The sequence below is a fragment of the Lepidochelys kempii genome, chromosome 2, assembly GCF_965140285.1.
Source record: "Lepidochelys kempii isolate rLepKem1 chromosome 2, rLepKem1.hap1, whole genome shotgun sequence".
NCBI lineage: Eukaryota > Metazoa > Chordata > Testudines > Cheloniidae > Lepidochelys > Lepidochelys kempii.
Window position 1 is genome coordinate 55,843,486 of NC_136381.1, and position 12,782 is coordinate 55,856,267.

At 37.5% G+C, this 12,782-nt stretch overlaps 1 protein-coding gene across 3 annotated transcripts in view; it reads right to left on the reverse strand.

Moving 5' to 3' along the window:
• Window positions 1–263: 263 nt before the first annotated feature.
• The window catches only part of HNF4G (hepatocyte nuclear factor 4 gamma), an 87,243-nt gene continuing 74,724 nt past the window's right edge, over window positions 264–12,782 (reverse strand). For all 3 annotated transcript variants that reach the window (XM_073330768.2, XM_078851500.1, XM_073330770.2), the window contains exons 5-10: window positions 8,856–9,011; window positions 5,958–6,045; window positions 3,320–3,472; window positions 2,928–3,164; window positions 2,340–2,462; window positions 264–1,896 (exon numbers count right to left, since the gene is read on the reverse strand). In XM_073330768.2, coding sequence (XP_073186869.1) covers window positions 1,778–1,896; window positions 2,340–2,462; window positions 2,928–3,164; window positions 3,320–3,472; window positions 5,958–6,045; window positions 8,856–9,011 — 876 coding nt within the window. In that variant the 3' untranslated portion in view covers window positions 264–1,777. The remainder of the gene's footprint in view (window positions 1,897–2,339; window positions 2,463–2,927; window positions 3,165–3,319; window positions 3,473–5,957; window positions 6,046–8,855; window positions 9,012–12,782) is intronic.

A 12,782-nucleotide genomic window follows, 5' to 3' on the forward strand; every position in this document is an offset into this window, starting at 1 on the left:
CATTGTAGTTTCAAAAAAGACTCAGTGCCATACAGAGGTGCCGACTTCGTGATTTCCCCAGGAGTGCTGGACCCCCACTCCACCCCAGATCCTGCCCCTGCTCCTCCTCCTCCTCCATGCTGCTGAACAGTTGATCACTGGCAGGCAGGAGGCACTGAGGGGGAAAAGGTAGGAGCTGATCTGCGGGGCTGTTGGTGGGTGCTGAGCACCCACTATTTTTTTCTGTGGGTGCTCCAGCCCTGGAGCACCCACAGAATCGGCGCCTATGGTCCAATTTGCATACAAGGGATACATCCCTGCTTTCACTGAAATTAATTGCAAACCTCCCCTAGGCATCAAAGAGAGTATGATCAAGATCATCAAAAAGTGAATCATACATATCATAAAGGAGATGAGAAAGGAGACATTATTGCTCCACAGAGTAATGCAATATATGCTTATTCATAAAAAATACAAAATGACCAATAAAAAGGAAAACACTTTTTAAAAAGCAAAAGATGAACATTAAGAGCTATTGTATGCAGATTTAACCACAAATACAACTATTGCAGAATACCCTAAAGGAACACACATACTGCTCGGTGTTATGTGAATTCTCATTAAAGCATTCTGAGTTTACAAGTCAGCACTCAAACTTTTTCTAATTGTTTTACATGGTTTTGTGGCTTTATGTTTGCAAAAAAGGACAAAAAGTTCTTACAGTTGTGTGTATACCACTTTAAGAGTCAGGGAGTTAGCTGCCTGTGATGATTGTATGAACTTATGATGTTATAATAAACCAAGGTATTTGGGCCAGGTCACATCTCTTTGCTGAATCTCTGACTCCAATGTGTTATTTCATTAAAATAACCCAAGAGACCACATTATTTGGCACTTTTTAACAGCTTTTGGGGAGAAAGTCTCCATTAAAGGAAAAATCATTCCTCTTATGAACAACCAGACTGTGCAAAGTAGAAATTTTCTTGTGATGTCAATAATTCATGAATGAAAGCATAGCATGAAAACCTCTCTCTGAGTCAGTAAATAGATCATCATAACAAATTCCAACTGTGAGCAAACACAGTGTGTGTGCATGATCAAAGTCATTCCCTATACTCATGTTTCATTTTTAACACACAGCTGCATGTTGCGGGTTCTCTCATTTTACCGTATTCACATAAACTGATAGGTAAACATGACAGCTATCATTCTACACGCTTAACTCTTCTGGTATAGTCATACTTCCAGATCATGGTATCCCCACATTAGGATTTATTTTAATGAAACAGACCCTCCTATCCATTATGTATTTTCACTCTAAATGTAATACGTCTGTTTTATTTAACAACCTCCTCTTTTATTATTTATGAACTCTTGGCTCGTGTTAATCCATGTCTTAAGTTCACCATTCATAGCTAAACAAGCACAATTAGTTCCAAGTGACATTTCAATGAAGAAATTACTTACAGATCTAAAATAAACAATATTAAGATGACAACTACAAATGGGAAATAAAAATGAACCTGTTCAATTCAATGATCCAAAGGCATTACCAAAATATACACATGCTGTAAGACTACCAGTATCCCCAAGTGTACGGCAAATTCATCATTCATAATAGTGTACCTTGCTTTCTGAGTTTTGAAACAGAAGAATTATAAGAACAGCCCCCTGTACTTCCTTGGGTCAAGGGGTGGCCTTATTTGCTATCCTGAGGTTTCCACCATCCAGGTGTCCTAACAATTTATACAGTGCATGTAAAAGAAAAGAAAACAAAAATAAAAATAAAAAAAAATTATCACAATGGTTTTTGTTTTAAAATTGATTGCTGTGTTATGACTGTAGCCTGGTTTGTAGACATTTTGTAGTCTTGTCCAGAGCCTTGCGGAGGGGAAGGTAATGGAGTTTCTGGAGTTGCTGAAAAAGAATTAAGGGGAAACTATGTATTATTATGTTCTTGACCAATCTAAATACATATTGATGATATACATACTACTGTATCCTAAAAAAGTAGCTGCGTTAGCAGCTAAAGGTAAATATTAATTTTTAAATATCAGAAGCCCTGTGTATTGTTCACTTTTAAAAACCCACATTTGTAACCAATGGTAATATCAAAACAGTGTCATGTGTTTTCAATTCATGTCAAACCAGAATGTATTGTTTAGGAGGTTGTTTCTGTGTGTGGTGTTTTTATTTATTTAGTTATTTATTTATTTTAAGTGCATGACTATTTAAATCTCAGAAATTATGATGAAAGAAGTATACACTAACTTTGATAGGTCACCATTTTAATGAATTTGCCAATTAACTAAACATAACAGTCAGATGTTATGATAGAAAGGTAATGTGCAATTGCTTACAGATCTGTTCTGTATGTACAGGAGCAGACATTGAACTTATGAGAATAGTTTGGCCAGTTAATGGATCCTGAGCTAAATGAGGATGTACTGGATGATGAAGATGACTGGCATCATTAGACGTACCTGCAAAAATTAGAAGAGCACATATCAATTCAAATGAACATGTTGCTACTAGCAATTTACACAGCAATAATTACATTCCCTTAGAGCAAATATTTTGATTGGCAATTTGAATAATTGCCTTTTGCATATTCATTAAACAATTTAACAAGACTTCAACCATAATAAGTATGACATTTGTTTTCACTGCTTGGGTTGCATTAACAATGGATTTCATCCTTACAATATCTATAAGGGTTCCCCTGTCTGTCTCTTTGGGGAATTCTATGTCCAGGTACTCAGCTATGGCTGTGGACCATACAGTACACATTGGAGGTGGGGGGACAGGACAGTAGCCATGTTATCATGACTTTAACACTCCCCCCAAATTGGCACTGTCCCCTGGTAACGGGGGGAGGAGAACATTTTTTTCCAAAGTGCTTATCAAGTTGATATGGTGGAAAATCACAGAAAAAGAATGACACTTACCCCCTAGTAACATTTCCTGAAGCAAACTGTCAATTTTAACCATTCCAAACAGTTTGACCAACTGTATTTGCTCAATCATTTGCCAAGTGATGCTCTGGAGCGTAGGCAATAGAAGCAGAAGTTCTCCAAACCTCCCTCTGGAGTCATACTGACGGTCATTAATGTAATCCTCTAAACTGATTTGGACTTGGAACCGCATGTTCTTAATCTTTAATGGGTCACTCAATCCCTTTGCATCTTGAAAAAATGAAAAAATACTTCAAGTCAAAGCATATTCTTTCAGTGAAAAATTCTTTGTTCAAATATGTAGACTGTTAATGAATGCTACATCACAAAAGGTGAATTTCAGTGTATTCATACAGTAAATCTGAAAGACTTTTTGGAAAATGTACCTGGATCAAAAAACACAATTGCTTTCAAGCAAGCATACTCATTGTCATCTATTTGAATTTCCTGGAATGGTCGGACTAGCTCATCTAGAATCCGGTTTGCCACTCGGCTGATCTCGACTTCAGAACTGTTGCGATGGATGATATAATCGTTACCTTGAGGAGAAAAAAAAACAGAATACGGACTGATGTTACACAAAGGTTTAAATTTACAGATCCAGGTGAACCAAACCATTTTTAATTTTGCATAATCAGATTTTTGCATGTTGAATTTTTCATACAGTAACATTCCCTCCTGCAAAACTAAGTTTCTTTACAAGGAAAGCATATGTGCAAAACAAAGTTCTGATCCTGTAAGTACTTAGGCATATAAGTATTCCCATATGCATAGTTACTGATTAGTATGGCTGCAGGTTCAAGGCCTTTTGTGTGCACAAACTGGGGAGTTATCCAATTAGCCATCTAACTATATAGTTTGGGCCCACAAGTCCATTTTGACACATTAGATTTGGCACGGGCAATTAATCTTAGGAAAAGTCAGTGTTCTGTTTTAGAGGCTAGAAGGAGGCCACTTTGAAAATGTGGTCCTCATAATTATTTAAATTGAGTGTAAAAAATATAAGTCCCCATTTCTAATTTATTTGGTTTAGAATTCTAAACCTGTCTAAGAGAAAGAGAGGAACAAAATGTAACTTCCTAACAGACTGCTACTATTTATGGTAGCATAATCTTATGTACTTTATTATATATATATGTACTACCATAAACCCTGGGAATCCTACTCATGGACCATGACGCCACTGTGCAAAGCACTATATAAACACAGGACAAAGATATAGTCTCTGCCCTGAAGAATTTACAATTTTCAACTGGCTCAGTCACTACAGATGCTATTGAGCTTATTCTAGTAAGAAAAAGTTAATAGGTGAAATCATTGCCCCACTGAAGTTAATAGGAATAAATGGTTGAATAGAAACAAAATAAGATGTAGCTTTAGAACGATGAAGTAATGTAATAGCAGATGCTTGTGTTATATTATATGGGGTAGTATGCAGTACACATTGATTTAAAGGAATAACAGATCCATTTTGTTGGCTAAGATATTTTAGCTATTCATATAATTTACACAAAATTAATATTTCTTTCCATCATTTTACCCAAGCAGGGAATTCTTTGGAGGCTTGCCAGGCAGAATATTTGGAGTAAGTAGGGGGATTATGTTTATAAAGAAAATTTATAGGGTATTAAATGGGGTCAACTCCCCAACAAGTGCCATATTCTGGGCTAGATTGTCAGAATCATCAGTAGAGGGAAAGTATATCTTCCTTCAGAGAAGGTTGATGGAGGTACTCTTTACTGGGAAGCCAGTGCTTCGGCTACATCTAGTAGTGGCAAAACCCAGAAACTTCCCATCCAAGAAACAACTTCTTCCATGGCTTCCACTTCTGATACATCTTGCCTGACAAGTCCTCAACTCACCAGCTGACGAGAAGCAGAGAAAGCCTCCTCTAAACAAGAGAGAGAAGGGGAAGCTCTCCATCTGCTTTTAGCAGAGACAGAGGAGCTGCCTACACCGGCAATCTACCTTACTTTAACTTCTGGCCAAAAGTTATCTGTATATTAAAATGACCTGTGAGAATAATATACAAGGGTAAGAATTTTGTCATGACAAAAGATGATGATAATTTCCCACTAGGTCAATGAATCATCAGCTATACAGAATTCTTCCTCAGAGAGCTAGAGTAGCTGGTCCTAAATTGGTCCTTTCTGTGGGATATACTTACCTTTGTCATGCTAACCACCACTTTCATTTACACCAGTTCTGCTCATTACCTAAGTGTCCCAAGAATACAGCAAATACTTATGTCTTTAGTAATTTAATGGGTATGATGAGTCAGTTTTACACTTCACTAGGCAGTTTATTCCAGTAAAATTGCACTCAGGAAAAAAATTGGACCAGAAACAGGAAAGAGCCTCTAATGTGAGTAGCATCTCTAGAGCAAGCGCTCTCCATTCCCTGGATGCTAGGGTTGGTACAATAACATTCAGAATGAATCATATTGGACCACAGATAGCCAGAGCCCAAGTATGAGCATAGCAGGCCGTGGAAAGTCCCCTAAACATGATGGCACAAAGTTGATAAAGAAAGGCTGATGGACTGCCCCTAGACCTTACACACTTTATACCCCTGGCTTGCATTAGGTGCTTCTGTCCAGGGACACCGAGACAGTTCCTTGCAAGAAGGCAAAAGTACCGGCACAGATGGAACCCGCTGGTGGGTTGTGACATGAGTCAATGTTGCCACACAGGGTACCAAAGTATGTAGATCCATTTGGCAAGGACTTCCTATGTGGGTTTAGGTTTATGGTGTCAGTAGAACTGGAGCCATTTTAATTTGCAAGGGACTGTACATCTGCTTTTGCTGAAACCTGGCACGTGACAATAAGGTAGGCATACCATAAGTACAGTGTTAGGTATGCCATTAGTGCAGTGTTTAAAAAGACAGTGGAGTGCATTGCACTCATTGTGCTGTGGCAATTGTCCCAGTTAAATGAGGGCACTGTTTATCAGGATGCTGATTATATGGTTGTTAGTGAACTATAACATGGCAATTATTAATTAAAACAAAATAAATGTTTACCTAAAAGTAAAATGTCCTTATACGCCATGGACCGTTTTGCTGCTCCAAGCAAGAGGTGTTCCCCAGCATGCGCTCTTAGCAGGGCAACCTTAAAAACAGGAACCCCCATAAACTAACAACATGAATTATAACATCAACACAAATATGTGATTATCTGTAGGGGACAAAATGAATCAGCGGCAGCAGGCATCAGAGTGCTGTTGCTTGCAATTACACCAGTCAGACTACTACAAGTAATTTTTAAGGTACATGGTTCCATTTTATAATAATATCTTACTATTTCAATGTAGTTGAGTTAAACTATGTCACTTTGTCACGGTTATCACTTAGCAATATGAACAAACTGAATTTTGAACATAATATGATTTCACAAATAGTTTATCATTGAATATATTTATGTGCACTTCATAGTTTCCAATTCCTTTTACATAAAGTTTGTTCTTGGATTTTAAGTCAACATGGAAGGAACCGGTGGCAGGAAGGCTATCATAACTTATTATCGTGAATTTTGCAATATCCAGTACAGTATTTTGTTCAGCCTGATCCAGTAAAACACAAAGATATTTGAGATGTCTCTTTCCCCCACAAAGCCAACCTTCTGGACATTGTTGATTTTTTTTTGGCTTAGAACAAATTTTCCTAGTGCCATACCAGGCCCACCTATTAGCTTTCAGAAGACAGTATGTTACTGAGTAATTCAACCAATTTTTTTAAAAATACCTCTCTTCTAATAAGTGAAATAAAAGAAAAAACACCATGCACAAAATTGAAAATAAAAATAACAGAGAAGTACTCCATTTTGCTGTCAAACAGGCAGTTTCACTATGAAATACAGACAATGATATCCTTGCAAAATATATAGAACAAGGTCTCTTTATGATAGTCAATAAAGAAGAAACCTGATTCATACCAGGAAAGCAGTTAAACAATTTACTCACTAGTTTATCATTTTACATTTTTTATTTACATTCCATTGTTTATAATGCCCTCTTAGAAGCTTGGCAATGAAATCTATTTTCTTGGGGCTTTTGTTTGTTTCCATTGTGCAAACACGAATTTTTCTCTTGTGATTTTTATGCTGGGATTTTCAAAGCCAGCTAAGAGAACTGAGCAACCAAATTAGAAAGCTTTCAGAATCTCAGCCTTAACAGAGCTAACACATTTTTTTGTTTACCTTGTTGTTCATAAACCAGGTTGACTCCGAGGTCAGGAAGAAAGTGTACAAAACGAGGAAGCTTATTTGATAAGTAAATGCTAGTTGCCAATTAGCAAGAGGTTATCATACAAAAGTAGTAGCCATTACTTTTAACTTCTCAGTAACAAAGCATCGGGTTTTCCTTGGAGTTTGAGGAGTATTTCTCACTTTATGTTCTAAGTACTGTAGGTCAAATTTTCAGCATAAAATTATTGGCTAGTGACCCTCTAAAGTGCACTTATATTCAGAAAAGTGTAAAGTTGGTATGTTCTTAATCAGCAGGTCTGTTCTTTTTCCTGTTCCATCATATCAGCTTAAGTGATGAAAGCAAGTTTTATTGCATCTTACATCTGTGGCCCCTACAGTACCAACACAACTAAAGACCGATTTGATTCCATTCTTCCTTCAATATCGTCAACGGAATTGTTTGCTACATTTGTGCAAACCCAGTGTAAGCACAGGTATCACGGAAGCAATAATTTGAAAGGGCATGCTTTGGCCTGAAACAGCTTTACTACTGGAAAGATGCAGGAGGAGGAATGTCCCCAGCTTCACTCTCAGATACAAGGCTGGGTTTGCAGTGCTGAGAGAACCCTTCATGTCTTTTTACTACAAACAGAGAATGTTTGACACTGAGGAGACAGTACAGAGGAATTCCACAATGACATTTTTATAGGGTCACTTTCAGAGTAGAACTACAATTTAAAAGACCAAAATCAGGACCCTCTGAGCAGCGAGTTAACCTCCCAATCAGTTGCTTGGTGACAGTAATGTGCAGAGGCATGCACAAGGCGGGGGGGGGGGGGGGTTGGGCCAGAGAGAGAGCTCCTCTGGCTCTGAGGCCATGGCAGGAGCTGACAGCTCCTCCAGCCCTGGAGCCATGGTCGGGAGAGAGCTCCTCCAGCCCCAGGGCCATGTTGAAATGGTGAGTGTACTGCTGTTTATATCTATGCGTATGATATATGTGCATGTGTTGATATTAATCTGTATAATATATGTGTGTTTAACATGCCCCTCCAAGAGCGGTCAAATTTAAATTCCTACCTACTCCCCTGGTAATGTCTATTACAACATGAAGACCTGGCATTTGAATTAGCTTTAGACATCTCACTCAAAGTTATTTTGTCCCTAAAGAGAACTCAAGCACCGTTGACATGTCAATTTAGAATAAAATTTACATAAGCACATTATAAATGAAATTTTGGATCTTTTATTATATTATATTCAACAGCAAATTATTTTCTATGGTTTGGGATCAATATAGGTTTGATTTCTTCTCAAGACTGTCATACTTATATTTCTTGCAAGGATAAGAAAACTGGTTCAAATTAAATAACAAGCCACCTCAGTCTTCACAAACAGTTGCAAGTGAACATGAACCAAATGTTCTGAAAGGTTCAAAGGAGTTTGGATGTTTTTTTTAACCGTTATTATTAATTTTGGCATGCCTTTAAAGTTTCTGGTTCCAACAGAACATGAAAGTTGCAAAACATTGTTTCTGAAATTTCCAGTTTGTGAATCTTTACTCTTTTTTCCAACAGCTGAAACACACTTCAACCTCTACTATCTCTTTGTGTGATGTCTCAAGATCTGCTTCAAAGCTGAGATCTAGCATACAGGGCAGACAATGAATTGTTGCACAATATTTCTACATGACTGTAAAAGGAGAATAATCATTATTCTCCAGTTCATTTGCTTTGTACCTGATCGTCCAATGGTAGTTCACAGAAGGCTGGAATATATTTAGCCCACTCTACAAGGACCAAGAGCTGTTGCTTCATAGATTCACAGACATCGCTAATACTGGCAAGTTTCTTTACATTTATGTCAGTACTAGCACCAGGACTCGAGACAGGGATCTAGCCATGTTAAGCAAAAACAAAAAACAAAACAAAAAAAAATACAGCCTGTTAGTATTCCATATTTGTTACTGTTTCCACTGGTGAGGAGTATATTTAACCAAAACACATGGAAGTAAGCATGCACATTAGTGCCGAACTCCCCGACAATATATAGATGACCAATATGCATGTAAATGATAATGTTTGTCCCTCATTGTTACTAGTATGGTGTACTTTACCATGATAGTGGGATTTTTATTATTATATTTTTACAAGATCTTCTCATTTCAAGAGATGACTATTATTTGTAACATTTTTAATTTTAAATTTTTTTTGCCTTTAAAATGGATGACATTTACCTCACTTTAGAAAGAAAGGAATGGGAAGGGAATGTAATAAAGTTCTAGGCACACAAAGATAAGAGGGAAATATGTATTTTCAGTGAAAAGATAAGTATCATTAACTCTAGAAGATGAAACAGGATTTTTAAATGCCTAAAGCAGAAAGATTTGTAACGATGAGAACCAGTATGGATAGAAGCTGGGGATGTTTCAGAAAATGTACTAATAGGAGTGTATATAAGACCACCTGCAGTGCACAGTGTTCTGTGAAACAGAGAGAGAGGAATCTTTCTGGGCCTGGTGCTAGAAAGCTTTTGTATGATTGCTGAGCCAAATTCTTAATGACTTTCTAAGGAAAGGAACAATACTAAACTTGCCATTAAGCAATACAGGCAAGATGACTGAAGACAAAAGTAAGGCTGAACTAGGAAAAATATCTCACTTAGACCTATGGCATCCATCACGCTAGAAAAACCCGCACAAGAACTAGGCAACTGAGTTTCAAAACACAGAGTCTCCCGTTACTCTCCCCCTTTGGAAATTGGGGACAGTGTGGTTTCACTACCAAGGAGGGAGTAAAGGAATTGGGTCTCTAACACTGCAACTACCAAACCCCATCATGAAATCCCACTATGTTGCAGAGCTCACAAGATTTTTATTTGTTAATGTCAGTAAACTTTGATTTCACCACACACAAAAAAAAATATTTCCATTGATAATAAGTAAAATTTACAGATAGACAAAGTAAGAAAAAAGCTGCTTGAGAACTTACTGTATTAGGGTTTGATTTAAGGATATTTACTTTGAATATTTTGACATGTGGTGTTGACAATTTGTGTTTTAACAGTTATAAAGCTTTAACTTTTTGAATCTCAGTGTCTACTGATATTCAATAATTATTGGTGGTACCCTCCCTGCCCCCCAATATCTGACTCCTCCAAAATTTCCTGCAACTGTAAATCAATAAAAATGGAAAGAATGGTGAAAAATAAACATCAATATTCTATTGCATTTTTTTAAATGAATTCTGTCAAGCCTATAGATAACCAGCTGCATATCAGCTCCCAGTCCAATGCTGTAGCTAAGGGGGTGAATACAATTCTTGGGGGAATATTCTGGGGAATATCAATTAGGAGTAGAACGGTAACCTCTGCATATGGCCTTAGTGAGACCATTGCTGGAATACTGAGTCTAGTTTTGGTGTCCTAACTTCAAAAAGAATGTTGAAAAATTGGAAAGGGTTCAGAAAAGAGCCACAAGAAGGTTGCAAACTCTGGAAAACATACTTTATAGTGAGAGATTTAAGAAGCTCGATCTATTTAGTTTGTCCAAGAGAAGGTTAAGAAGTGTTTTGATAATGGTCTCCAAACAGGTAAATGGGGAAGAGACTTCCAGCAGAAGATGGCTCTTTAATCTAGCAGGAAAAGGCATTAGCAAGACCCAATGGTTGGATGCTGAAGCTAGACTAGAAATTCAGACTAGAAATAAACTGCAGATTTTTAAGTGAGGATAATTAATAGTCAAAATAATTTATTTAGGGACATAGTACATAGTACATTCTCCATCACTCTACATCTTTAAATCAAGACTGGATGTCTGTCTAAATCATATGCTATAGCTCAAAGAGAAGTTATGGGCTTGCTGCAGAAATTACTGGGTCAAGTTCTAAGACCTGTGTTATGCTGGAAGTCAGATCAGATGATCACAGTGGTTACTTATGGCCTTAAAGTATATGAATCTTTGCGCTCCCAGAGGTTTCACAGCTCCTGGCTATGCTACCATGACCTTCCCTCTCTCCATTGTCCACTGTCCCACCCTCCCTCTCTTTTAGCATACAGCATGGAAGGGTAAGTAGGGAAAATCATGCTGACAGGGTGAGAATTATCTTGTGGTACTGTGTCCCTGATAGTTAGAGGGAAGGCAGATGCTACTGAGTCTCACTCCTACCTGGCCCTTCCACAATGGTGTAGCTTTAACCCTGCAGATTTGGGGCAGAGGAGCTCTTACAGGATTGGGGCAAAGGAGACCATGCTCTTCTCTGCTCCTCCTGGAATCATTTATTGTATAAATAATGGAATCACTAAAGTTAAAAGGAGAAGGATTAAAACATCTTTGTCCCTTCCTCATTGCTTCTTACATGTGAAAACTCTCCCTGAACCGACCTGTTATCCTACTCTCTTCTCCTTCAAATCTCTCTCTGAAGCCCATATTAAATTTGCCACATGTTTGACTGAGGGTCACATGATGCTATCTGGCACTTTATTGTCACACCTTATGTGTTTCACTTTTTAGCTCTTTGGGGCAGGACTGTGTCTTCAAATGTGCTTAGCACACTATGGAGCTGATTCTTCTTGGGACCTCTAGATGCTATGGAAATTTGGACCCAAACTTTCCAAAGTGAAGGGTATTTGGATTTAGGGCTTTTATTTAGGACATTATGGAGAAAGGAGAAGCCACGAAGTATGGGTTAGATAAAGATGAGAACTTTTCCTTGAGTTTGGGGTTGTTAACATACTTCCTTCAGGCCTGTCTGTAATTATTCATCTTAGCATCTACCAGAGAAGGAGAAGGCATTATCCTTAAATATTTATCTTTGTTTACTTGTTTGTTTGCCTATGTATTTTTAAGGTGTCCATCACTGTGGCTTCTGAGCATGAGCCCGAGGTGAAATATTAGTTTATTTGTTTGTAAACATGAGTTTGAAATATGAAATATGAATTAATTTGTACAATAGATAAACAACAAATCACCAGACCTGGCTAAAAGTTACCTAAAGCCTAACATTCTAAAATATAATAAGGGAAATTCAAATACCTTTGAAGAGGCTTTTTCATTGACTACTAGAGTCAGATGTAGTACCAAAGTACCAGGTCGCCCATTCGTACCAGCCTAGCAATATTAAGTGGCTAATTGAATTATTTTATTTAAGTAAGGAACAAAGAAGGATCCAAGAAATTTTACAGCTTATGGGTATTTCTTAGAGACAGTTCCATCATATGAAAGCTTCTGACAAAGGACAAGATTACAAAACTTTTGGGGATGTATCACTCAGTATAAAACAGTCAGCATGAAATCATGAAGTAAAGATGGCAGCAGTTGCCCTCCGAGTAAGTTATAAAGAGGTAAGGGAGTGTGAAATCAATTATTATGATTTATTTGAGTTACAGGAAAGCAGCAGATACTGTTCTACTTAACAACTGATTAGATAAAAAAGAAATCAGAGGAAAATGTAGTTCAAACCAGACAAAGAGAGTTCAAAACCAGGATGTGAATAGGTTCAGCATTTGGACCCCTTTTGTTAACCTTAATACGGTTTATAAAATCCAAACATTAAAGTTGTGATTTTAAAAGGAGCCTAACTAAGGGAGTTAGGCACCCATTGACATTTACTGGATGTCAGACATTTATCTCTGCTAAGCTCCATTGAAAATCCAGCCTCAAGGACCAG